Here is a 26,795-nt window from a genome sequence, read left to right on the forward strand (position 1 = left end):
TCCTATGGGCAGACTGCCCAATATCGTCTATGAAATATGCTGCAATTACAGATTGATTTGTGTGTTTGTTATCCCAGCTTTAGAATAATAGAGCGTTTTATCCAGCATCAATCTAAACTCCTGCTGCAAGTGACAATTTTAAAGAGCTTTTCCTTCAATGCATACGCTCAAAATATTAGCAAATGTGCCGTCACTCAACCTGAACTTCAAAAGTTATTTGGCAATTTTCCTAAGACATACACAAAAAAAAATTATATATATATATATATATATATATATATATATATATATATACACACACACACACACACACTAAGCTGCTTTCCTGATTAGCCACACTGTTGTGATCTTTTATTGCCATGCAGTCAGTGCACATTGCAGGGACAGGATTCGACTTTGGTTCTGTTCTTTAACAGGGAAGCATGTCTGGAATTGATGGCTAGTTTGACTTCATTAAAAATCACAAATATAATTATAAAAAGAAAAAAAAAAAAAAAAAAAAGAATGCGTGAGAGGGAATGTAGAGCCTAGCAAACACGTTCTCTATACCCTAGGAGGTGGTGTGGTTTGTTGTGACGTCTTACACGTTTCCAGTTTGTTTTTGTTTGTTTTCTTTTTTCCTTTATCGGCAAACAGGATTTATCTCCGGCATCTCATTTTGTTTAATTTTGAAGCTGTGGTGAATCATTGCTCATCGGTCAAAACATGCCCCGCTACTGTGCAAGCACATGTCGCTTTTTCTGGTGCCCCCGGATTTTCACATGCACAGGGAATAGAATGTTTAATTGGTCTAGAACTTTTTTGCTCTGGTGTGTGTGTGTGTGTCTGTGTGTCAGTGTGTCTGTGTGTCTTTCTCTTGTCTTGTCTGTCTTTCTGCTATTCATTCTGCCAATCCTAACACCCTAAAACACTGCGAGATCATGCAGAGTCCATACCAAGCATCAGGATTAGATTTAACCTCCCTGTAGCTTCTTTTATCCTATTTTCCCAGGCATTTTTATATAAGCATATAAATAATAAAACACGAAAAGCTGAAGCTGGATTTGGCTCTGAGGGTCCAGGCAGCGGATTCCACTGGAGCTGAAGATGTTCATTAGGAATTCAAAGGCCTCGCTCGCTGCCTATGTCTGCGACAGCAATAAAGGAGAGATGGAGGAATAGCTGGGGGGGGGGGGGAATATATATATATATTTTGTTATTGCTAAAATGCTACAAATTATTTCAAGGCTAGGTCGAGGGATTTGAAGATGGTACGATTTTCTGATATTCAACTAAATTCATCCCTTCGCTATCTCCTCGCCTCTTGCCAAGACTCCACGGCCGCTCTCTTCGCTCCATCCATCCTCTCATTCTACGTGACAAGCTGGGCTGCCATCACGACCTTCTGCAAGCCAAATTGGATCTCCCCTTCAACCTGGAGTACAGGCCTCCCTTCACCACCTTCAACCAGATCTCCCCTTCGGCATTATTTGTCTGTGCAAAAGACAACCGTCTTCATTCTCCTCTGGGGGGGCCCCCCGTCTTCATTATCCTCTGGAGGGGGGGCCCCCGTCTTCATTATCCTCTGGAGGGGGGGCCCCCGTCTTCATTATCCTCTGGAGGGGGGGCCCCCCGTCTTCATTATCCTCTGGGGGGGCCCCCCCGTCTTCTTTCTCCTCCTCTTGAATCTTCTGATTTCAGCAATTTTATATCTGAATTTAGAATACGAGGATATTTTAAAAGCAAAGCTATAGAGGAAACGTTTCTTCTGATTCCTAGTATCAAATCATTCCATGTGCTGTAGTTCAGATCCACTCCAGTGGTCAAGCTGCAAAAGGTAAACAAAAAAAAAAATAGGAGTTTTAAAAGACTGAATTAAATGCTTTGAAAACACATAGGTGACTCAACTTTAAAAACAGCGTCTCGCAGCTAATAGCCAATATTGAAGTAAGGAATCACAGCTACCAGTGCAATGCATAACAACCAACAGTTTGCGTTTTCTAGGGCTGGTATCTTGTGCCCTGCACTCTGCTTAATAACTTCTTCTGTTTTCGATTGTTTCTCAGTTCGTGGTTGTTCTTCTTGACATTGCAAAGAAAAGATTTCAACTCTCGAAAGACCAATTTGATCTTCTGAACAAAATGGTTCATCTGCTGTGTGTCCTGCATTTTAATACTGGGAGCTTCCTCTTTTCTGCTTGCAGTATTGTGTGTGTGTGTGTGTGTGTTTGTGTGTGTGTGTGAGAGCGTGTCTGATTTGGGTGGTTTAGAATTAGTTCCACTGTGTATTTTATTATGTATCTTTTCTCTTTTCCAGTATGCTTATTTTCAAATCCAAAAACAACCCTTTTTGAAGAGGATCAAACCTCTGTAATAAAGTGACTGTGCCCAAATGTAATGTTCAGCTTACACTGGAAATATAATGCCTGTGGTTCCTCTCTGTTTGTTACATCCATAGCCTTATGTGCACTGTAAATGATCAGAAAGCATCATGCGCTGCAGTCTGCGCTATAAGGAAACAAGCATCCTGTCATTTTTTTTTTTTCAAACCTGCTTTGCAGCACATCAGCTCAGGAGCCAGTAAATCCTGCTGCTGCAATTACTTATAAATTTTTTTTATAAATTAAATCAAGATCAGTTACAGCTCAGAAAGCATTACTGAAATGCAAAATGAGGTTGCTGCTTTTCAACAAGAACAAGCTCTCAAAGGTGAAAAAAAAAAAAAAATAGATCACTGCTGTACGTCACAGGCCAAGTAAACTATGACATTCGTTCAGCTTTCAGGGTTATCGAGGGACCCAGGGCATACCAGGAGAACATGACCTAATAAAGTGGCCAGGCTGTGCGCTATGTGTGCAACAGTGGAATTCACTCATTTCACACTTGGGCCTGAGCTGACCTACCTGCTCCTAAAAGGATAATCTTTCAGCTTGGGCTCAAGGAAGAGCGCCACTAGAAGATCTCAGTATTGGTGTTCGATTGTAACGTCCACTGTCTCTTGTGTGCAGGTTGTTATGGAATCCGGACTGATCTGGTGAAAGATGGCTGGACCTGTTCGCGCTGCACGGCCTGTGCCTGGACAGTGGTGAGTGCCGTTACGAATCAACAAGCTGAAACTGTCTCGCTTCAAATGGACACTTTCTATAATACCATTTACATTGTACTAATATTTAATTTCTTGCCCGTCTGATATCCTGTTATGTGTGATTTTCGTATTGATTTCAAGCTGCCCTGCCTCGGGGTTCTGTTCATCACCTCGGAGTGTTAATGAGCTCCGTGGTCACATGACTGAGTGACGTCAAATGAGAGGCTCAGTGCTGAAGCGGTCCATAGGGATGTGTTGGATTTGTGATTATATTTTTGCACATGGCGCCCTATATAATTGAAGCTGCAAGGCAAAACTATTAACTTATCACATATCTGACTCTAGATCAGATTTGAGTAAATTCGTTTAAATGGGTGGGACTCATAATACATACAGAACCATGTTTTCAAAGTCAGGAAAACTTTTTATTAGGAAGTAAAACTTCAACATCAAGTGCAGGGGAATTAAAAACACAGCTGTAGCGTATAACTGCTGTGTGTGTTAACGATGAGGATGGATGCTGTGTTACTTCCTTTACCTGCCAGGCATTCTCAGTGTTTCTCTGCTTCTCTAGGATTGCTGTTTGTGTAATTTAAGAGGAGGTGCCCTTCAGATGACAGTCGACAGGAGGTTGGTATTATTTTTATTTTTCACAGGGATTTTTGTACCAGGAGAGCACCAATTTAAAACACAGGCAGACACAATAGGTGCTGTTCACCAATGTGAGGTGATTAAAGACTTCTAAAGAAACCAAAAGCAGTCTAGAACTGACTTTCAAGTAACTCTGCAAACAGGCAGCCCTTCTGTAACTAATGCAGCAGTGTCTCCCATACGGGCATTGCAAGAAGCAGTTATTTATCCTACAGCTACAGCCAGAAGTTTTGCATCGCCTAGAATTTTTAGGATTAAGGCATAATTTAAGAAAAAAAAAAAAAAAAAAAAACTATATGAACATAATTTAGATATTTTTATTTAACATCCTTTTAATCAAAGAAACTACAAAATGATATCGCAAAAGCCTCCCGGAAGCCGTAATAGTAGTCCGTTGTTTCGTCACATTTTCAAATTTGTCGGTTTTGTCGACATTTTTGTTAAGCGTATGAGGGAAAACTACAAAATATATGCAAAACTTTTGTCCATAGATGTAGGCTACTGTCCACAGCAGAAAAAGTGAAATCACTTCAAAGCTTTGCAATCGGTATGTCCCGGGTGCAGTGTTCTGATTCGCCCCGGTTCCCTGTTGCAGGTGGGTCCATGTGATCTGTGCAATAGCAGTTCCAGAGGCCCGCTTTGTGAACGTGATCGAGAGGAACCCAGTGGACATCAGTGCGATCCCAGAGCAGAGGAAGAAACTGGTGAGTGCTGCCCTGGGCAACAACTACAGCCATGCATTGATGACTGATTTGATTTGTTTTAATAGTTGCATTGGATCCCTTTTATCGAGCGGATGTGCCATTCTTGGGACTGCCTCTCCCCCACACACACAGTTCCTCCAAAACGATAGCAGATTGCCTGCCACTGTTTTCCTAAACCATTTATTGGAATACCGTGCTGTAAAAAATATTACTTTCATCGGGAGTGACAAGGAAGACATTTGCAATCAGGTCTTGAATCTGAGAATTAAAGATCCTTTTATGAGCTGCACACTTGTTCTGCCTAATGGCTTCATGCTGGGGGAATGAGGTAACCCTTCTCCTGAACTGCACGATGGCTGCTTATCAAGACAGGTGGAAGAAATAGCAGTGACATCTGTTTGAGGCAGAGATGTGTGCGTGTGTGAATGTGTGTGTGTTTGTTCATAGTTGCGTGCGACTACAGCTCTGGCTAAAGTTTTGCATCGCCTACAATTTAAGAATCGAGACATAAATAATATGAATTATATCAATCACCCTCTATCAACTTGTAACATGTTTCCCAAGCAAGTGGCAGTCATTCTGATTGTAGGCAGGGGACCCAGAATGTCAAAATAACCCCTCCACTCTGCGACGCGTTGTCTTCATTTCTTAAACCTTACCTTCTCCTCTCGACTCTTCAGGGACTCAGGCCTTTTGAAATGCTCTGCTTTCGGAAAAGCATTTACTGTACTGTAAAAGCCTCAGCCTGCAGCCAAATGTGTGCGGTATGGGTCAAAGCTGTGCAGCTATTTGTTTGTTAATTCTCTAGGACGAAACCTCTGGACCAACAGTGATTTTTCAAAATAAGAAGTTGAAGGTGGCATTGTAAAACAAGTGTTAGCAACACCCAGAAGCACAATGCCATTTACCATACACGTTGTTCAGAGTGCCTCCCATAGTGATGTTCTGTACATATAAAGGCAGCGGTGGGCAAACTGCTTATATAGAGAAGGAAACCACGTCAATGAACAAGGCGGATTGCTGTAAAAGCTTATTGTTTAATAGGCCATGGGGGTCTTGTCTTTTTGACTTGATGGTTCAACAGCAATGCACTTCCTCGCTGAGACCTGTCAGGACTCCGTGCTTCAAGCTGCGTATTGCTTTCTACTGCTGCTTGAGTGGGTAGGAAGCACATCTTAACACAGCCTAAATTTGCTGTCTGGAGTCATGCAGCAGCTAATTTTCACTTGAGCATGCACCAACAGCTCTTATCCCACTCCCCCCTCGCAGTCGGAAGCCATTATTTATTTCAAACTAGTTCTTCGGAAGGCACACCTTTAGGGAATTGAAAACAGTGTTGACTTAGGAAGACACAAAACCGTTTTTTTAAAACAACCTTCCTAAATGTAATCTAATCTATTGCATCACATAAGTGTGAATCTTTCAGACGCATCTATACTTACTGCTGCAAACAATTAAGGGATGTTTGAAATATTATGCATGTGCTTGCTGGCTTTTTCAGTATGCATGATTGGGGCCAGAGCTGTGTTGGTGTCTGTGGTGGTCACACACCATATCGAGCGGGACGGCTACAGTATGATCTCCTAGATGTGAACTTGAAGCAAAATCAATAAGACAGCGCTGTAATGGAGACACATTGACTAGCATGCCTATCATTAAGTTTTGAGACAGATTTCCAGGGGAAGTGTACAGAACTGATGAATTGGAACTGAGAACGAAAGAGTGGGCTTTCAGTCATTTGAACATTTCAAATTATTTGGGAAAACTAGAGTTGCACATCAGAAAGCAGACCTTGTTGACTGTCATGTTTGTTTGCATTCACCATAGGCAGTTTTAGCTGCTTACTGCCTTTAAAAAAATCTGTCATAGCGAATAAATCGGTCTGTGTCTGTCCGTCTGCATGTCTAGTAAAAACCATCAATCTAATCCGTGTCTTTAAATATAAATAGGATCACCATTAGTATGCCAAGGCACATCGGCACGAATATGTTTGCATGGAAATAATTTCCCAGAAAAGGGAATTTGTGCCCGACCAACCAGCAAATGTTTATTAATTAAAATACAGGGTCTGCTGGATATTGAATATTTAGTTGCTTTCTGATGCTATTCATCTAACCCATGACACCATATTTGAATTTTTTTTTACAAACCATTTGTGAATTTCTAGCTCAACCAGGTTTTCTTAAAGCTATAGAAACGTAAAGATAAATATGAGTTCCAGTGTGAAAGCTTTGCACGTACATGTAGTCCAGTGGAGACTCATAATCACAATCCCAAACCATCAATAGGGTGCTAGGAGGAGTGTATGATAAAATCAAACACCACCGTGATGGTGTTTGCCATGTAAAGTGTGACAGATGGACAGACACGATCAGTGCAAAACAAGGACCCTAAAAAATACAATATTTATAAAACCTATATTGTTACGCAGTTTTATTTGAGCTTAAAAAAAAAAAAAAAAAACCTGTGAACTCCCCTGGATACCAAACGTTGTTTAATTCTGCAAACCAGTCTGTAAATAAATACTGAACGCCTTATCTCCTCTCCGAGGTTCATCGGAGCGACTTTTCTGCCTGCCTGCACCTTTTGAAACGCGTCGTTGAATATTTCTACAGATAGATAGATAGATTCTTTGAACAGTTGAGAGTCTGCAGGTTGAGGGAGAGCGTGAGGAGGGCTGGCAGAACAAAACTCTTATTTTTTTTTTTATTTAAAAAAAAAAAGCAAAATTGTATTCCTGTCTACGTTTTCTTTTTTTTTTTTTTTTTTTCCCCCCATGCTCCTCTTTGTTGAACTCCACTGGGTTTCTGTGAGTTTTGAAAGTGCCAAGCTTTGAAATCCACCAACCTCTCCTTTTTTTTTTTTTCGTGTCTCGACTCGAAAATGAGAGAAATTGTATCAAGTGTATTTTGCAATGACTGCGGCAATACAGAGGAGTATATGATAGGAACCGAGAAGCTGTCAAGTCACCTGCACCAAGTGCTACTGCATTAACATAAAGGCTCAATAATGACCAGCATTAAACCCGGGGAACTGTAATAACAATTTGAGCACTGTGTCATTTTGTAAAGGTAACGTTTAACAGGGGTGCACAATTCCAGTCTTTTGAGGTGTGGAGCTCTCAGTCTTTGTTCAACCTGCAGTATACCCTAAATTACTTAACTGAAGCATTTCAACCTCCTTCCAAGTCTTAATCCGGTCATTTTATTTAATTTATAAAACCTGGTAACTCCCAACCCTGAGGACCAGAATTGTGCACCCGTGCATTACTATAAGAAATTCTACAGCGTAAGTCTCTTGTGCAAGTCATTTTTCTAACAGCGAGATATTTTAGTTTTGTAGATGTGTGCTAAAGGATTGTAGTTAAGCAAAGATGCAGGGTGCAGAGAGCTTGAAAGTTTAGGGCAAAGCTTCCGCTGTCTAATACAAGTCGTGGGCTTGTTACCTGCGATCGATGCTTAGCCAGGAGCCAATGAGTTCGCCCAACCTTTCAGATTGCATAACTCGCCGGCTCTGCTGATGCAAGCTGCCCATGAATCTCATTAGGAGATCCCCTTTCCATCACCCTGCATGTCCGGGTTTTGATTTATTTCTCAGAGTTCTGGGGTGGTTTGCATATTATTCACCCGTCCTACCCAAAGGCAAGCTGCTAGATCACTGAAAGAAAGCTATTTTGCATGCGTTGCATGGCCATGCTGATTAATGGTATATTGCCAGACCATACGTGTGTAAATTATTTATGACGTGGAATGCAGAATAATTAGGTGTCATTTCTCACTGCAGTAAATGAATTGCATTGATCTTCAAGCTAGAGAGAGGCAATTTCTTACTCTCCTGATCTTTTCAACTTTGTATAATGTTTATTTATTTATTTTGCCGCTTACTTATAGACTGAAAATAATAGAGTGTTAAACCAGCCAGTAGGTAACTCCTTAAAGGCGCAGTATCCTGTGTTTCCAGTTACCTGAGTTAATCTTGTATATTTTACGATTTCAATTGATGAACCTTACGGGAGAGTAAGCAACTACTTATGGGTTAAACCTTGCCATGATCGTTCTGATAGTTTCCATTAATCAGCTGGGGTTATTACTCCCAAAGTAATTTCACTGCCCACCGTTCATCCTTCAGATCACATTAAAGTGACTGTTGTGGACCAAAACAATGGCTTACCTGCTGGGCACTTCCTGTCGTTTACATAGGTCCCACATGTACACTTTTGAATGTCGCGTTTCAGAACATCAATGGTTTAAAACACGCGTTTGCTGTAACACTGCTTTTAAAACTACAGAGACCTATCTAGCTAATGGAAATGCAAAACCAGTAAGGTTTATGGAATTATTTTGTCAGTTCCAATCACTGTAAAGACAGAAGTCTTTAAAGGGTTGATGGAGATTGAGCACTTCTCCAGCAAGCTTGGGGGTCCTGCAATACTTGAGAACCCCAGAGTGCAGCACTGCTAACCTGCCGCACCAGTGCTAAAATACTGCCGGAGCCAGGGCTTGTGCACCTGTAGACTAAGAGAACCGGAAAGAAATGATATTAATGCATCTCTGCGCGTCCTTTTCCTCTGCCTAACCCTCCCCCAACCCCCCTCCTCCCTTTCAGAATATTAAATCAGGCTCGCATGGTAAATACAATATTTCAATGTTCAGCAATATATTGAGAGGTGTTATGCATTGCCTCTTACTTGCAGGCAAGCAACATGAGGTATTGACGATTTAATAATGCATTTTAATTTTTATCGATTTTGCTGCTTGCTGTACCAAGGGGAAGCTGATGAAGCAAGAGAGGGAACTAATGAGAGCCCGGTTTGGCAAGAGGCTGTGTTTGTACAAGTGTTTGTTTTGCAGTATTCGGCTGATGTATTATCGTGATGATCACAATTATCACCCAATTTAAGTAAGACACGTTAACTGTCTTCCATGCACATTTGACTCCAATAGATCAGCTTTGGAAAGCAGGACGATTCATTTTAACAGAGACCACATTACAGGAACTTGCCGTAGACGCTCATAAATAATAATAAACAATGGAAGCCATGCATGCAAGTGGTTTATAAATCCCTCCTTGAATCCAAGAAATAAGGCATTTAGCGTGTCTGACTGTAATTTGTAATAAGCCTCATACTTGAAAGACTAACTCAAAATGTACTTGGGCTGATGGCTTAATTACTGTGCAACGCTGCATTAGGAGCCTCAAATTCTCATTGCAGCAATCACACATCCAATAATTTACCATGACGGTTCTACAGTCTTTCATTTGTAACTAATAAGAAATTAGCAGTGCAGTGACACCTTTTTTTAAAAAAGGTGTCACTGTCTGATGAACGGTGATTTACTGTGAGATAATTGACCACGGTAACAGTTAGGTGCTCCAAAGGCCAATTATCCACAGCAACACTTCCACAAACTTCTAATAAGTTTTTAATTTCTATTTTACCACTAAAGGAAAACCTCTTGAGACACGGTGTCTAGTCCTCCGAATTTTCCTGCAAGGGTTTCAGTGTATACAGTGCGTCTCACTCGCTCAGTTTTAAAAATTAAGATGATACCTGGACTCTTTAGATAATTAAATATTGTTTTGGCTCCCAGCCCCAGGCTGGTGGAAGATTTCAGTTCCCCTGGTAGAGTGTTCTTCATCGTAGGTGCTTTTAATGCTTAAAGCAAGTGTGGCAGACAGACTCAAATGTTGCAACAGACATGAGAGCACTTGAATATTTTCATTTTCTGACATGCATGCAGAACATATTCAAAAACAAACTTTTTTTTCATATAAGTTTGTATTCATTTAATCTGTTGTTGGTTATTTTCAAGGCTTTTTGGGTACGAAGTGGCTACAAACTCTCATTTTAAAAACCCTGTGGTGGAACCAAAATAAAGTTCAGACCTCATTTAATGATCATTTTGATTTTACCCTTTTCTAATGAGCCTGCAGCACTTCTTTGCTTTGGAATGGTTTGTTGTTGCTGTTGGCATCTGACCAGTCTTTGACCGTACATTAACCGCGCTGTGTTTCTGTGCCCATGCAGAAATGTGTCTACTGTCATAAAAAGACGAAGCGTGTGACCGGTGCCTGTATACAGTGTTCCTTCAAGCATTGCTCCACTTCCTTCCATGTGACCTGCGCCCATACTGCCGGGGTCCTCATGGAGCCAGACGATTGGCCCTACGTGGTGTCCATCACTTGCCACAAGCACAAGGCCACCAATCAGAACGTGAGTACCGCTGTCTGAAGGGCTCTCCCACAGGGTAAGCCAGGTATCCTAGGAATAATTGTTAATATTGGTTGTCTTAAAGCAAAGAGGAAAGAATCCCTCTAATTTTGATGTGTGGTGCAGATATGCGATATAGATGTGTGTGATACATTGTATGTGGCTGTCTGATTTTTAAGAGAACATCCTAATCCACATAATATATGATGCTGTAAAGCCAAAAATATTTGGCGAATCATATTTTATAAAACCTATTTTGCTCCAGAAATGCTGGTGCCCTGTTGCAATATACGGAGTATGTATTGTCAGTGGAATTTGATATTCGTGCCAAAAATGTTTTGCAGTTTTTTCTTTTTCTTTTTTTTTTTTTTTCATAAGTGAAAAACGCATAGTAAAAGGCTTGGAAATATTTATGGCTTGACAGTGTTTGATACTCGACTTTATTGTACACCCTGTATAGTATGCCCACAAAACTTTTATATTCATGGACCCAGTTGCATCAATAATGGCAGTCTAAAGTTTAAACATTTCAAATCCATAAATAACACCTGGAAGTTGAAGAACTGCTTTGTGGGTGGCGGGGTGGCGGTGGGGGGGGGGTGCAATTAAACAGTTTGCAAAAACCACAAGCAGATGACTAGGAGAGAGCCAGCTCTGCAGTAACTATGGTAAGCAAGACTTTATTTACTGCGTTCATCCTGCTCTGGCTTGCCTGAGACACGCAGCAGCCCCGATTCCTCATTCGTGCCACTGCGTCATAAACTAACCAACCTTCCTTACTCCTGCAGCTGAGCCAGGCGGCGAAGCAGGTCTCGTTAGGACAGACTGTGATCGGCAAGAACCGAAACGGCTTGTACTACAAGTGTCGTGTAATCGGGACCGCCACACAGACCTTCTACGAGGTCAACTTTGATGACGGCTCCTACATCGACAACCTGTACCCTGAAAACGTCCTCGTGAGTTTCTTCTTCTCTTGGGTTTTTTTTAACTGAGGGATAATGGAATTGTTATGATGTAATAACGGAACCCAACCTTTAATGAGTGAAAGAAAGATGTTGCTCTGCTGTCATAGTTTCAAGATTTCCTGTTTATATGTTTAATTTAAAGAAAACAATTTTATTTAACAGCTAGCGACTTCTGATATTCGGAATATGGGATGGTAATGTACTTCTAAAAAGTATTGCGAGGATGTGGTACTGGAACACGAGTCTTTAGAGTAAACGTTAACATATATCTTCCCATGGGAGCATAATATTTGTTCCTTGATTTAATTTCTGTTTTCATGATACTAACGCAGTTGCTGTAATTTTACATATATGCCACCGGGAACATGTGTTGTAGAACACCTGCTATACAGCTGAATCTCTAAATTGGGTCAATGCAAAGCTATGTTAATTATTTACAAAAAACAGATACTTAACATGTTCTGTGATTGTGGGACATTCGTCAGCCTGCAAGCACCTGTATCATTTTCTACTAAAGCAATGCTGAGCCTGTTGTGATGTATTAATCAATACAAGGCAAACCTAAATGGAATATTCAGCTCATGCAGGCATTCTAGTTTTCGAAAGTGTTAAGATAATTTAGAAGCAATTAAGATTACTTCTGTAATTTTGCTAAGCAAATGAAAAGCAAGGAAGGAATCCTGCCCACCATGGATAAGCAAGTAAGCCTTTAGTCTAAACAGGAATCGCTTGCCAGTACTGCCCCCGCTGTTCTCCATGGCTCAGGGCTTGAAACCGCACTAGCCCTGCCCCCATTCTTCCTGTAGGTTTCAGAACTTCCATTGCTTGGGTATGTTATTGAAATGACCAGTTTGAACAATCAGGTCCCTGCGTGGGCCTCTCGACCTGAATCGATCTCTGTGCTCTGCATTCATCCAGAGTCGAGACTGCCTCCAGTACGGACCCCCGAGTGAGGGAGAGGTCATTCAGATCCAGTGGACGGACGGCAGTGTCTTCAGTGCCAGATTCATCACTGCCCACTTCAGCAACGTCTGTCAGGTAGGTACAAGATCCTCGTTCCTTGACAGACTTATTATAAAAATAAATAAATAAATAAAACTTGTTTTGTTACAATAATAGAAAGCTCTGGCAAAACACACTCTGTTAAGAGCCGAGCCTGTCTTATTAAAAACAAACTGACCACCTGTGTTTCATCTCTGTCGTTGTGAGTGTGACCTGTTAGTGCATCACCACTGAAACCAATGGCTGCTCTCTCCCAAGGGGAGGAAATAACATCTGTTTCTTTTAATGAACGACTTTGGCGTTTTCCTCTCCAGCTATTAATCTTATATTTTGGGAGCAGATCTCATTTTTTGGCATCTCCCCGGAGCCTAGTGGGAGTGAGGATGATTTGTGTACTTGCTGATACTGACAAATACCTGCAATGCTGTGTTTCCACAGACAGACCCAATGCTGGTCACACACCTAAACATTTTAATAAAAGCTTTTATATAATCTCGAGGGCTTCACAAACAAGAGAAACACACTCACGATTTTAAAAGGTCAAATCATTCAAGCACATCTAGCTCTGAACACTTAAACAATATTACTGATCAAAAATACGCCGTCTGGAGCGCAAAGCTACACAGGGTTTGTGTCACAGTACAAAAACATCACACCTAGATACAACGAATACAGTGATGGCCAAAAGTTTTGCATCAACCTGAATGTTAGGAGTGAGGCCTAATAAAACTACAAAATGATATTGCAAAAGTCTAGAAGCCATAATAGTAGTACAGTATTTCATGTTCAATTTCTAAATGTCACATTTTTCAATTTGTCAGTTTTTTTAAGTATATGGGAAAACTACAAAGCAGTATGTAATACAATATGCTAACGTAACATTATTCAGCAGGTTTCATTCAACTTAATTTACTGTATTATCTAGGGGTGTGATCTGTACATGTGTTTTTTTTTTTTCTTTACACAGACACACACAACACCAAGGTGATTTGTGTAAACTATTTAATAACAAAAAACTGTACAGTTGACGCCTCTCTGAAGTAAATCGGGCATCTCTTTCAATAGCGCAACAGCTGTGCAAGTCAGATCGTGGGACTGGCTTGGTAGCTGCTTTGGGGTCACTGTGTGACTCTCTGTTCTGTTTCAGGTGGAGTTTGAAGACGGATCTCAGCTGACAGTGAAGCGCAGTGATATTCACACCGTCGATGAGGAGCTGCCGAAGAAGGTTAAATCCCGGCTGGTAGGTAGCGATAGTGAAGGCAACCTCACAGTCTCTGGGTAAGGTCGCTCGTCCCTAAACCTGGGAGGTGGGGACGTTGTGGTCAGGTCAAGGACACTGTTTTTAATCGCTATCTTAGTTCTATTTATATTGCAAGCGAGAATTGTCCGTGGGCGTTTCTAAACTAGGTTATGGTAAACGCTGGGCTAACGCCAGAGTCGAGGTTTATTTTTTAAATGACTCGGCTTCTTAAATCTCTTCTGCACTGTAGCCCCGTGCTTTAACCATTGAGCTCTTTCTCAAGGAATCCTCCTGTTTGCTTTACCACAGACTGACGGTGCATGTTCTTTTCTGTTTGGTACTGAGAGAATATCTACAGGGTGACAGCATGCTCATTTTTATCTAAATGAAGATAAGCGTGGTATCCCACTGGCAACCATTAGATATCCTTTATTTATTCCACGGCTCATTTGAGGGCTTTTCAATGCATTCCCTTTAGCTGGGCTTTCACACTGGAGCCCAGAGTACTGAGAAGAGCTATCAATCCCTCCCAAGCCTTTCCTGTTGCTTTGCATCTGCAAAGTAGCTAACTTTTTTTTTTCACTTTTGCAGTTATTTTTTTTTCTAGACTTTATTTTCACTTTTGAATCAGGTGACGCCCATTTGTCCTGGTCCTTAGAAAGTTGGTTCACGTCTCAGGTGGGATCCTAATTCCTGCTGCACAGGAAGTAAACTGGGGACAGGAAACCAACCATTTCGAAACCTGTATTTGTGGTGGCTTCATCAGGGGGAAAATATATCCAATTACATTTGTTCCCCCCCTTTTTCTTTTTTAATGGTTTATTACACAAAAATAACTGATTTGTTTGTCTATTGAAAGCTCATCGCACAATTAATCGCATGAGACAGCAAACACAGATCTGGAGTAGGATTGAGAACGGCAGGTGTAATAAACTAGATCTGCACTGCCAATCTCAGGCATTAAGGGTTTAACCTGACAGCGCTCTACAACACTGTCAAACTAATCCTTATTAATAAACAGCCACTCCATGTTAATAAAATATTAAAAAGCCCAAGCTTAACCTTTCACCCTCATCTCTGCTCGTAAGAAAGCTTTTATAGGCTGTGCTGTTTTTGTCATTTTCAGTATCTAATTAAAGTAATCCAAGTGGGGGAGAAGCACTGGAACATTTTGTTAAGTAACACTAATTTAAATATTGAAGTGAATACCAGACTTATTTTGTGGATTTACTGCTGTGCACAGAACTGAAAAATTGATTTAAAAAAAAAAAAAAGCACCAAATATTTTTTTAAATGACAATACAGGACGTTAAAACATCACAAATTACTGTATTCAAATGGTTTATATATATATATATGGATAGATAAAAAAAGAGGAACCAGCACTGCTTTACATATTACTAACTGGCATTGCAATGTACTGGTTCTATTTTTTGCACATTGCACCCAGGAGTAAACAATTTGATTATTGGAATAGTTTCTTTTTAATGATCCCCCTTTTTTGTTTTTATATATAATGTTATGCAGTAATTCTAGTTGTCGTGTGCGTGGCAGTTTGCACGCTCTTAGAGAGACCTGTTGGTTCTGAGTAGAGTAGGACACAGATGGTGCCTCACATTGCTGGAGTCAGAAGTCGTGATGTCAAAACGTCATTTTGTTCAATTCCAATTTATTGCATTCAGTGGTACCAGAGAGAGAGAGAGAGAGAGAGATCAGGGATCTGGCATCAGCATGCAGAGAAGACAATAGCTTCATGATTACATGCTGACAGAGACCTCTGAGGGATCATTAGTCATGAGGGTGCAATCAGTTTTTTAGTCCTAGACTGCAGATTTTCCCTGATCTTCATAAATTCATGGGGGGGGGGGGGGTCTTTATGAATTTGTCAGGATACACTGTGGACTCACTAGGAAGAACAACCCTACCAGATTAGAAATGTATCTATGCTAGAGTTGACAGTGGCACAGCTATTGCTATTGACTGCAGCTGCCTATTTATAATACAGGCAATGGCTGTTTTTGATTTGCAGGAATAGACTGGACTATCGTAAAGGTAATATTTAGTACTAGCTGAGTGAAAAATCCTATCTTGGGGACTAATCTGTTCCGTCGATTTTTTATACAATGCTGTGATGCAATGCTATTCAACATCCCGTAACTATTAAACGCAACCTTGCTAAACTGCTAAATCTTCACTGAAGACATTGAGAAAGACTTCAGGTTGAAATGTTTTCTCATGACTTATTCACGCACGGTATAGCGTGTTGAATAGCATTTAGAAATATTAAAAGAAACCTAATAACAGCAGCAGCTAATGACTTAACATTTCTACCGGAAGCCTTTCTCGATGTCTTCAATGAAGACAAAACGTTTGGGGTGTATTTCTATATGCTGTTCAGCTACGGATGTGTTAGTTGTATCCTGCTGGGGAGGCAGTTCTGTGCAAGTGTATTACCAACACCCTAGTGTCTGTGGATGTCTGCTCTCTCAGTAATATCTTGGAGCCCTCTGATAGAGCGGAGAGGCTGGCATATTAGCCCAGTTCAGCAGCTTGCTCCTTCAAATAAATAGGCCTGCCCAGCGGCCGCCACGCTCGGCTCGTTTTGGATTCCTCCGTTCAGGCTCGCTTCAGGGCTGGGTTAACCAAGCAGACAGGCATCTATCTAAACAATAAGGAAAAGCCGGAGGTGGTCATGGATCATACAAACAGCGTCTGATAAATAGGAGGCTTGGGTCTACAAACCTGGGAGTCAGCTGTGCAGGGGAAACGGGTTTCATAAGGGGACTGATGAGCTGCGCCTTCGGATCTGCATGGTAGAATCAGCTACCCCTGCCTAATCTAAAGAGATTTTTTTTTTTTTTTTTTTTAGTCTTTTTGAGGATATTTGTCTCCTGATCCCTGTGTTCAGTGGGGCTTATTGTAGAGTGTTTGAAACTTGAAGCACCCAAATCGAACCCGTTCATTTCTCAGACCGGCTAATTAAATTGTGCTAAACCTTGATATAGGCATTCCTTAGCACAGATTATTGGTTATTAGGATCCAGGTCACACATTGATTTTGGCAGGTAGTTCCAGCTGCACTGAAGAATGCCCTAGCTGAAATGTTTTGTCTTTTTTGACTTGGTTTCTAGTAGGTTTGCCTTCAGAATTGAGCGTTACGAAGTTATGGGTGATTCACACAAAGAAATATAAGCTTAACTATCATTTTGTTTTGTTTAGAATTACTGTGGTTGTTTCAAAACAGTTACTATACTATGTGTGAAAATACATAGGGATGGAAATAAGACTCCCATTTGATCCACTTCTGGTTTTACTAGGAATATAATAAAACATAACTGAGCTTGTTGCCAATACACTGGGGCTAATCAAACTCATTTTTAAAACCTGGGATGGGAGAAACTGCTATGTCGTAGGAGTCTTCTTTTCTATCCCTGTTGCAGGTGTATTTTTTACCTTGCCTAATTGGAAATGACCACTACAAACATGTTAATTTAATTGGTTTGTTTCTCTCACAGTCTCTGACGACCGGAGCCCTTCGGGAAGCTGTTTTCTCTGGGGATGAGGTGCAGGCAGCCAAGCGGCCCCGTGTACCCAACCCCAGCCCCAGCCCCAGCCCCAGCCCTCGACCAGCAGAGGACTACACAAACTATGTGACTTTCATGGAGTCACTGCTTCAAGCACAATACCAGCAGCAGCAGCAGCAGCAGCAACAACAACAACAGAATCAACAGGGGAGCAGCCACTGCATGTTTTAAACACCAAGGAGAAACTTGGCACACAAGCGATTTCTCTTCTCCGCGGAATGGAAACCGTGCAGGCCGGAGCAGCTTTTTCCAACCCAGCGCCCCGCACGGAAACTTCCGGTCCGATCGAGAGAGACGGTGGCATTTTTGTTTTTCCTGGACAGTCGGAAAACTAGTTTTGCATCCTTGCACGTTGTACAGAAATGTCAATTTCAAGGGAGAGAGAGAGAGCGAGAGAAAGAAAGTCACATTACCTCCGTTTCAACTAAATGAAAGACGAGTTTGGATGTACCGATAGCTACAACTTGCTATTTTATTTTTTATTTTTTTCAAACTCATGAACTGTTCTCACATACACACAGTTGTACAGCTTTAAAATTAATTCAAGTGCAGATGCAGATTGTTTTATTGTTTATGTAAAATCACAAACAGTATAAAAAAAAGATGTATTTATAAAAACTAAGATGATACAATACTTAGAAGAATCACATTTTGGTTAAATATCTACATTGGTGCTCCTCAATGAGGGAGTACATGGTGTTTTTTTTTTTTTTTTTAAATATATATCCCCATCCCCAGTTCATGGTAAAGTAGTTCATTTTTTTTTTTTTTTTTTTATGTGCTCTTAAATTATTGATTTTCTTTCTTTTTATCCCCTTCAGTTGTTGGTAGGAATCATTTGAATATATGAATATATTTTTGGTAGAGTGTTGACCCTTTTGAAAGAGCCGTTCTCTTGTTGGCATGGAAATGGATTTCGTACTGTCATGCAAAGATTTAAGAAGAACAATTTTCTATTTATTATTGAGCCATTTTCACAAGAAGTGCTAAATACCCACAGACGACAGACTACTGCTGCTGAAAATAACCGTCATGTCTTATCTAAATACAAATACCTTTTGTGAAGTACGTTCAGGAAACAAGTGGGGGGGTTTGTTTTGGCAGTTTTAAAAACAAAAGGGTAGAGCATTACTGTGCCTGCACAGCAGTTGGGTAGCACTGAACAAAGTCGGTTGAAACATTGAATAAACCAGGTGTACACCAATCCTTTTTTTTTTTTTTTTTAAAGCAATGATTTCCTTTGGTTTCCCGCAGTATCTCCTTGCTGAGCCCCCTTCATCCGTCCCTCCGGCAGCACTCAAGGCTATAACCAGCCTGCCCGATCCCAGGGCTCATTTGAATTTAATTGGCTCTGGGACTTTCAGGTTGCGTCCAGCAGAGACGGTGCTTGAGCCTCACTGTGACCTCCCTGCAGCAGGAGGCCTTCCGATTTAGTAGAATTTTGTATTTAATAGGCACTGCTGGGCTTGAAAGAAGAAATAAAGGACAATTCCTGCCTGCTGTAGCAGGAAGGTCACCAAGTAAGACCAATGACTGGCTTTACCGAGCTAGCTGTGGGAAACAAGAAGCTTGGATGGTGCTTTAGTAACCCCTAAAAGCCTTACAGGAAAGCCAGAACCCGATGGCAGGGAGGAGAGGGGTCAGATTTGTATGCGATGTAATTACAGGCGTTTTGCTTTTATATTTAGGACTTGATGAAACATTTGCCATTTATCTGCTGGATTTAAAAGCTACAGCTTGTCCTGGTGCACAGAGTGGTTCAGATGTTGCTTGACTTAACCGGTTCATTGAATGCTGGGGGGGAGGGGGGAGGGGGGAGGGGGGAGGGGGGAAATGACATTTTACCAAGTTCTGCTGTTGTAACTGTTTTTTTTTTTGTAAATAGCATTAATTAAATTAGATTTAAATATTGTTTTTCCTTTTTTTATTTTTAACCTTTCTCTTACCTTTTTGTTTTTAAAAGGACCCTACAGCCTCAGGGATTGAATAAAACCTAATCTTAGAGCCCCAGAACTAGAGCAAGACCTCGGTTATTAAAACCACCTGTATGAACTGACTGGTCAACCAAACACACCAACTGGAACCAGTTTGGCTTCATTTGTGAAAGAGCCAATGCTGTGACTTTACAGTTCAAGCTGCTCTCCTGCCTTCATTTTTTACTAATATTATCCCTGATGTTAAAGATAAACATTATCAATAGAGAACACCTGATTAAATCAATGAACGTGATACAAGTTTTTATTGCAAAACATAACTCTTACATCACATGTAAAAACACTTTCCTGTTCCATTAACTGAATGACAAAAAGTGCACCGCAGTGATATATTTTAGGTTGCAAAAAGAATTACGTAGAGTACTATAATTACTAAAAAAAAAAATTAAGAAAATACCGCTCTTGCCAGCAACAGTTTTGCTACTGATCCTCGGATTAATCAGCCTGCCACTGGTATAGTTCAGTTATCCAGGTGTGGAAATTTAAAGAAAATAAAAGACAATTCTAACATTTACACCTGTAGAAAAGACTTGTATGCATCATAGTTAACCTAATAAACAGTATCGACTCCCCAAGATCTGTTATCACTACTGGTACATTGATCAACATGAAAAACGTTCTGCATTGATTTATGCAAACCACCCAGGTGTTCCTCTGTGTTACTTTCAAGAACTATTTTTCCTCCTCGCCCCCTCCACGATTTATTACCAGAAAACCTACCCGGGTGAGTCAGATCCAAGATACAAGTGCCGCTACGTTTGCAAAGCATTGCCTTGAGTCCCCAGATAGAGCGAGTTCATTATGAGCAGCCCTGGACCCTGACTAATTTCCACGTTAAATGGGAAATGGGAAGAAAAGCCGTGTGTCTGGGACTCGCCACGCTGGTTATCTACTTGATGTTTCATCTCCTTGGTCCTCTGCTTTACTTAAACTTTATTTAAAACATGCTCAGTTTCCCAGTAAAATACAACCCTCTGTGTACATGATGTATATAGTTACAATGTACTTAATGTGTATATGGAAATACACAGGTGTGTCAGAAAAGGGTTAGGGTTATATCATGCACAAATATTTACACTTTAGATACATTATAACTATGCATAATAACATTGTAATTATGTGTAACTACACATGTATTTTACTAATTAACCACAATGTAAATACACAGTAATCAGAGTAACATCCACGTTTTCTTTGCTTAGCCTCAGTAAATGAGTTTATGCAATGGTGTACAGTATCCTGCAGGTGTTACCAAGATATTTTGGAAGTTTATTCAAAGTCTTGGATTCGGGTGCCACTATTTTGTACATTGCAAAAGAGAATTAAAATCTACAGTTAAGCTGCTTTCCAGAAAAAAAAGTCTAATAATTAAAAATAAACAAGATATTTTCATTTACATGCAAGAAATGACCGGGTTGCAATTAACCATTGTTAAAGGATTTTAAAAGAAGAATAAGCAATACATTTTCAAAATCTCGGACAATGCTAACCAACCCTGAAAACGCAGTGGCATTTAAAATACCGATAAAGAAACATGCTCTGCTTTTAACAAGAAGATAACTATAGCTTCCACTTAATCCAATTTATTTTGTTTAATGCTCTCCAGGCTCCGCTGTGTCTGAAATCTGCACAAGCACTGTGTACAATTTCTCCTGCTGTTAAAATGAGCCCATTAATCAGGAGGAAGAGCAGAGCAGTACAGCCAACACTTGCTTGTGCAATTAACTTCAGCATCAAAAAGCTTCACAAGGAGTATCTGTGAAAATAGTCATTAATAATCCTGTCATTCACCATGGGTCCATGTGTAAAATTGGAGTTTCATTTTTTTTTTTCTGTTTGCAACAATGGCAAACTTTTAAACTTTCCAAACTAAGCAAGAAAATGTTGGATTGTGTCGCAGTGAGCCTGATCAATCCTACAGGCTCTGACTCCGGCTCCTTTGACACACACACACTCATGGGTAAAGTGTTATGCAAACAACGGTACAAAACAGCAAAAGGAAGAGGTTTGAGTCTGTGATGAAAACTGCAAAATATGCTTCCGCAGTATATTATTAAACAGCAGTTAACACATTTACTAATTGACCTATGTTGATATTTCTAGTGACCCTTTTAACCTCCGATAACCACAGCAAAAGAAAACAGCTACCCGCCCCAGGTCTTATACTGCACACATGACGGCGGGACTTCTCACGTGGTTCTTTTTGCATAGCAGTGCCTCGAGATTGTATTTTTTAATAAAGTTTTTTAACCTAGTATCCAAGCAACGGTGAGAAAATGGCAAAGCCGTTTGCAATAGCGCACCAAGTCGACTTTAAATAGTGCTCCTTTTACAGAGAGATTACAGAACAGGCTGCAACCCGGCATTTGCTTGTGCCGCGGACCGCAAGCCGCGCTCCGTGTTTGTAAAGTGTACCGTGTTAATTCACTGTTTACTGCCCTAGCAAGGGGTTAGAGCGCTCAACCGCCTTTTAGGATTGCACATTGAAATAAAGTTGATCCCAATGAAATCTGATAATGGTAGGACCGGGATGTATCTGACATTTGCGAATAAAATAATATATTCATCTCTTAATTACCATTTGCAATGACGGCGAGTTTTTTTTCCTCCATAGAATTTCTTACCCTAATAACCGTCTGCTGTTGCAGCGAATACAGGCTTAATTAGTGGTTTCGGCTCACATCAAAGAAAATTGCATCGTTTCAGAGAGGGGTCAGTCCGTATCTTTGGAGGAAACGTGGCCCCTGCGTACTCAGCCTTTTTAGCTTGCTCGTAAACAACTCCCAGCAGCGCCTGGCAAACCAGCAAGTAATGTGGCTTGTAATGTGTTGTGTGAACGCGGGGGCAAAGTCTACATTAAAATCCAAAATTAAATTTGAAATACCGATTAACCCACTACAATCACACAGAAACGGAAGACTGCACACGAGGCTGTACTGCGCATGTGCTCACGTGTAGATGGCAACTATTAGTGTTACTGCAAAATGAATACAAAATATATATTTTAGATGATATTCTTTAATATATGGAAAGGTTGCACGAAACCAACGCATTGCAAGCCACCCGTCCACTTGCACTGCGGACATACAGAGATAGCTTCAATCTCGAGCGCTGACTGTCTCTTAATCCCAAGCACGAGGAAGGGGGGGAGGGAGAGAGGGAGGATATAAAATTACACAGACCTTTTTTAGTCAGATTTTACATTTGAAAAATGCATGCTCCAGTCAAGCTGTCAGCACTAAGGAAATGGATGTGGTCCAGCAGTCCTGGGAAACACTTATTGAAACAATACAACGTGATGGTCTGGCTCCGTGTTAGATTGTATTGTTGTAAACCAGCCACACGAGGCACGAAGAAAGAACACACAGTCATTTGCCTCAATCTTAGAAAATGCATTTACCGAGCTGTATCAGCAGCCAATGCGTATACTTTTACTGTGGGATACTAATAGCGAGGTACAGTATTTCCATAGGAACAGGCTCCCACTAGGGTTATTCCAGCTCAATGGAGCACGTTACATGAAGTGCCTCTATTACTGTGTATTTGCATCTTAGTTACTGAGTAATGCATGTGTCATTTCTTTGCAGGATATAACTCTAAACCTAACCCTGTTCCGATTTAAATTGTGTAAAGATGTACACTTTAAGTACATTGTGACTATACATAATAACATTGCAATTACGGGCAAGTACACATGCATATACTTTGTATCTACTATGCAAATACACAGCAATTAGAGACTAGATGTAAATTTTTACCTAGCGGAACTGCCCGTGGTCCACTTCAGCTTGAATTTAAGAGACCATATTGAGATCAGGGCGAGGGTAGCCAGCATCACAGACGACAACCATAGCTACAATGGTACTCTGGCATGACCGCTTACAGTACGGCTGCACTACAACAAGCTTTTTCAACAAGAGTATAACCTCGGAAAACTATCCCGCATTACTGAATTATTACTAAGAGAGACGCGGTGTTACTGTATGTGACAGGATACTGAACGTGTAGCTCCGGTGTGATTTATACTACAACAAAAAGGTGCCATTGCATTAAACTTCCACAATTACCGTATCTGCACACACCGGCAATAAAGAGAGAACTGCTGCTGCAGTACAGCCAGCAATCAGCTGATCGCAGCATCGGCACGTGTCCATATCGAGCTGGCTTCGGCCCTTAAATATCCCAGCTTGCGTGCTTCCTTCGAACTCGGGTAGGTGACCCTATGCTTGACGTAGTAATGCACACCCTTTAGATTCACTTTTTTATTTTTGAGCCAACTCTATAGCAACATCATGAAGCCTGTTAATTGTGTAGCAGGCTGCTGTGGGGATTAATGCTATCATTTCCAATGTATTCTTCTGCTTCTGAGGATAATCACAGCAAATGAAAAATAATGGATTAAGCCTATCTCTGCACCCACAAACTACAGGGGTTAACTGTAATGAAGACGCTGAACGAAAAGAAAAACAAAATCAGATTGAAGACTAATTTATAGAGAAGTGTACAGCTTTCTCTGGACACTCTATAAAGGAAAAACAAACGGTTCCCCCATTAAAACTCTTAATTACATCATTAGTCTTCTGGAATGTTATTGTCTTCCATGCTTAGGGCTGCATCTTTCATCACTTATCTCCATAACAACAGCGGTGTGCTTTCTGAACAGAACGAGTCTCCATCACTCACTCCGTTTTTCTGCTCTGGTGATAACAAGCCTTAAAATACCACTCACACAAAACATTGCAGTGATGTGCTTAAAAAAAAAAACAACCTTTTTGTCTGTAGGTATATATCTTTTTAAAGAGTAGCTTCACGTGTCATTTTAACTGTCTTTTTTACATTTCCCTTACTCAAAAGGATTGCAAGCACAGTACTAGAGTGGTTCAGTTTTTAAATCTGGCTTCGAGCTGCTTGGAGCTTGTCAGGAGAATCCTTCCTCCAGTTATTCCAACAAAACCTTTTTTTCTGAGACAGGTATCGCATTTTCCCCCCCCTACCCCCCCCCCCTTTTTCTACTCCCCGTTCCATAATTGAAACATAATTTTGCCTTCTCTGATTCTGAAGCTTAATCTAAAATGTCACCCTATTCAATGTGTTTATAGCAAACATTTTGATCAACTGTATCAATCCTGGTACTGTGGCCTGCAAGCACTTAGTGAGTAGCCCCATAGTTGACCCACAATATATTCCATACTGCATACAGACAGAACTCAGAGTCCCTGAAATGGGATGTGATGTGTATTGGTTAAGCCTTGATTGATGCTATGTAGCTTAAATCTTGCTAACCCAATTTATTTCTGTGTCTGTGTTCTCCCCCCACTCACCCCTTTAAAAAGAAAACGCGTCTTAAATCACCCCCGAATATTGCAGTCGATAGCCATACAAAGTGATAGTACTAGAATAGTGTTTAGTGGACATTTGAAGTACTGTACAAACTCAACTGGGCAGTCTGATTGAAGCGGGTTCTGTGCCTAGTCTTTCCCATTCAAAAGCAGCTGTTCACTTGAACATTCTGTTATCAAAGGAGAGTTCTACCCCTGGACACCCAGCTCATAATCACCAATTAAAGACGTCACATGGCTTTATTTAAATTCATGTTAGCTGGGACTTCGGCAGACTGCAGTGTTTGTTCAGTGGATTGTAATGAAGCGATGTTCACTTCTGCTGCACAGTGCTTACTTTGTTCTCTCAGCGAGGAATGTAAAATATACAATGATACATCAATGCAGTGCAGTCAACCCTTTAAGGCACACGGGGCATACCTACAATTAAATATTCAAACTTTCTTACTTCTGCAACGAGGGGTACGAAACAGGACTTAAACTGTACTGATCATCCAAATGGTCAGTTTGCTCCTTCTGCTACATTAAGGGTTTAAAATGTGGTCGAGTCTGTTTGTTTTTAATTGATATTGAATTCAAGTAAGCCATCAATAGTAATCCATTCAACATCATGAAGCCGTTCGTGATCAATTCATATGCACACGTGTGGAATATACATACAACTGAATGAAAGGTTTACTTCATAGAGATTCAATTGCAATTGCATGTCCTAAGTAGTTAATAGGGAAGTGCATTGAAATGAAGCGAGACAGAGATGTTGTTTAGCACATCAGAAAACAGGGCAGTGTTTCAGAGGAACTGGAGTCATGTCACATTAACAGCAAGGTCACGTGATCTGCGAGCACAGGGAGGTTGTATACATGACAGCCACTCCACTGTCTGGCAGTAACTTGGCACCAACAAGAGGCCTAGGCACTGGAGCTGTAAGGCTCCCTGGATTGAGATGTGAGGAATATCAATGCCTTCAGCTCAATGCTGTCAAACCAGAATCAAGACAAGAAATTGAGGGTAGGCAAGTGTTTCACTGCAGGCTCCCTGAAGACCACGAGTGCAGAGAATGGAAATCTCTCAAAGTCTCGACCTTCGCCAACAGGTCTGGAATTGTATGTTTTTGATTTGGGCTCTCGGCGTTCCCGGGAGAAATGACCGTGCGAGGAATGAAAATGAGAAGTGTGCTTCAGAAAGCGCAGGAATTAGAAAGGAGAAGCCACAAGCTTTTAGTCTCTTGCTCTGACGTCTCCCAAGCAAAAGTAATAAGCTGTCAAGAGATGGTAGCAGCAACATAATCAGGGAACCAACGGGTCACTAAACGCTCAGCAAATTGCACCTCGCCACCTTCTAATGTATGCAAACAAGAGGCAAAGAGTCATTTAATTACCGGGAGCGGATTTGCATATTCCCCGGGTCTGACACTTCAAGGTGACGCTGTACTGCTGCTCTCAGACCGACCTGATTTTAAGGACGTTGCCAAAACGCTGTCATGCATCTTTTCCTGTTTGAATATGCAGCTTTTTTTTTTAGAATTTATCATTTTTACATTGTATCCACAGCTGCTTGTGGGGATCCATAGAGACATACAAAAAAGCAGCCACACTGCCTCCCAGTCACTCATCTTTAACCTCTAAGCCACACAGCCTCCCAGTCCTTTGTCTCTAACTCCAAGGCCACACTGCTTCACAGTCCCTGAGTTAAAGCACCGGGCCACAATGGTTCCAACAGGTAACGGCAGAAGAAAAGACTTGTGCCTGAAGCTGTGAATAAGCCATCCATCCAGAAGATCAAGCTCCCTGAAGTTCCTGTTGGGGACGGCGCTTGTGAATTATTCACCAGCTCATTTCAAAGTGTCTGTAACCGTGCAGTCTCGAGTGTCACAGGCATCTGCACATGAAAATGAGCTTTCTGCTCCTTTCTATTCGTTCTGTTCCAGGAGAGTAAGAACTCGCAGTCTGCGGGGAGTCTACGTGAAATTCTCTAAGTTAGAACTAATAAGATGAACACCCAGTTAATATGCACTCCGTTTCTGCTACAGCTGCACATTGAGGG

General features: G+C 41.0%; 1 protein-coding gene across 2 annotated transcripts in view; it reads left to right on the forward strand.

Moving 5' to 3' along the window:
* Nucleotides 1-19,220, forward strand: part of LOC117401447 (lysine-specific demethylase 4B) — a 75,897-nt gene extending 56,677 nt beyond the window's left edge. For both annotated transcript variants that reach the window (XM_059014833.1, XM_059014832.1), the window contains 8 exons: nucleotides 2,987-3,063; nucleotides 3,638-3,693; nucleotides 4,310-4,418; nucleotides 10,447-10,632; nucleotides 11,418-11,585; nucleotides 12,513-12,632; nucleotides 13,744-13,836; nucleotides 17,351-19,220. In XM_059014833.1, the coding sequence (XP_058870816.1) occupies nucleotides 2,987-3,063; nucleotides 3,638-3,693; nucleotides 4,310-4,418; nucleotides 10,447-10,632; nucleotides 11,418-11,585; nucleotides 12,513-12,632; nucleotides 13,744-13,836; nucleotides 17,351-17,590 (1,049 nt within the window). In that variant the 3' untranslated portion in view covers nucleotides 17,591-19,220. The remainder of the gene's footprint in view (nucleotides 1-2,986; nucleotides 3,064-3,637; nucleotides 3,694-4,309; nucleotides 4,419-10,446; nucleotides 10,633-11,417; nucleotides 11,586-12,512; nucleotides 12,633-13,743; nucleotides 13,837-17,350) is intronic.
* Nucleotides 19,221-26,795: the final 7,575 nt, after the last annotated feature.

This window comes from Acipenser ruthenus, chromosome 49 (genome assembly GCF_902713425.1).
Source record: "Acipenser ruthenus chromosome 49, fAciRut3.2 maternal haplotype, whole genome shotgun sequence".
In the NCBI taxonomy this organism is placed as follows: domain Eukaryota; kingdom Metazoa; phylum Chordata; class Actinopteri; order Acipenseriformes; family Acipenseridae; genus Acipenser; species Acipenser ruthenus.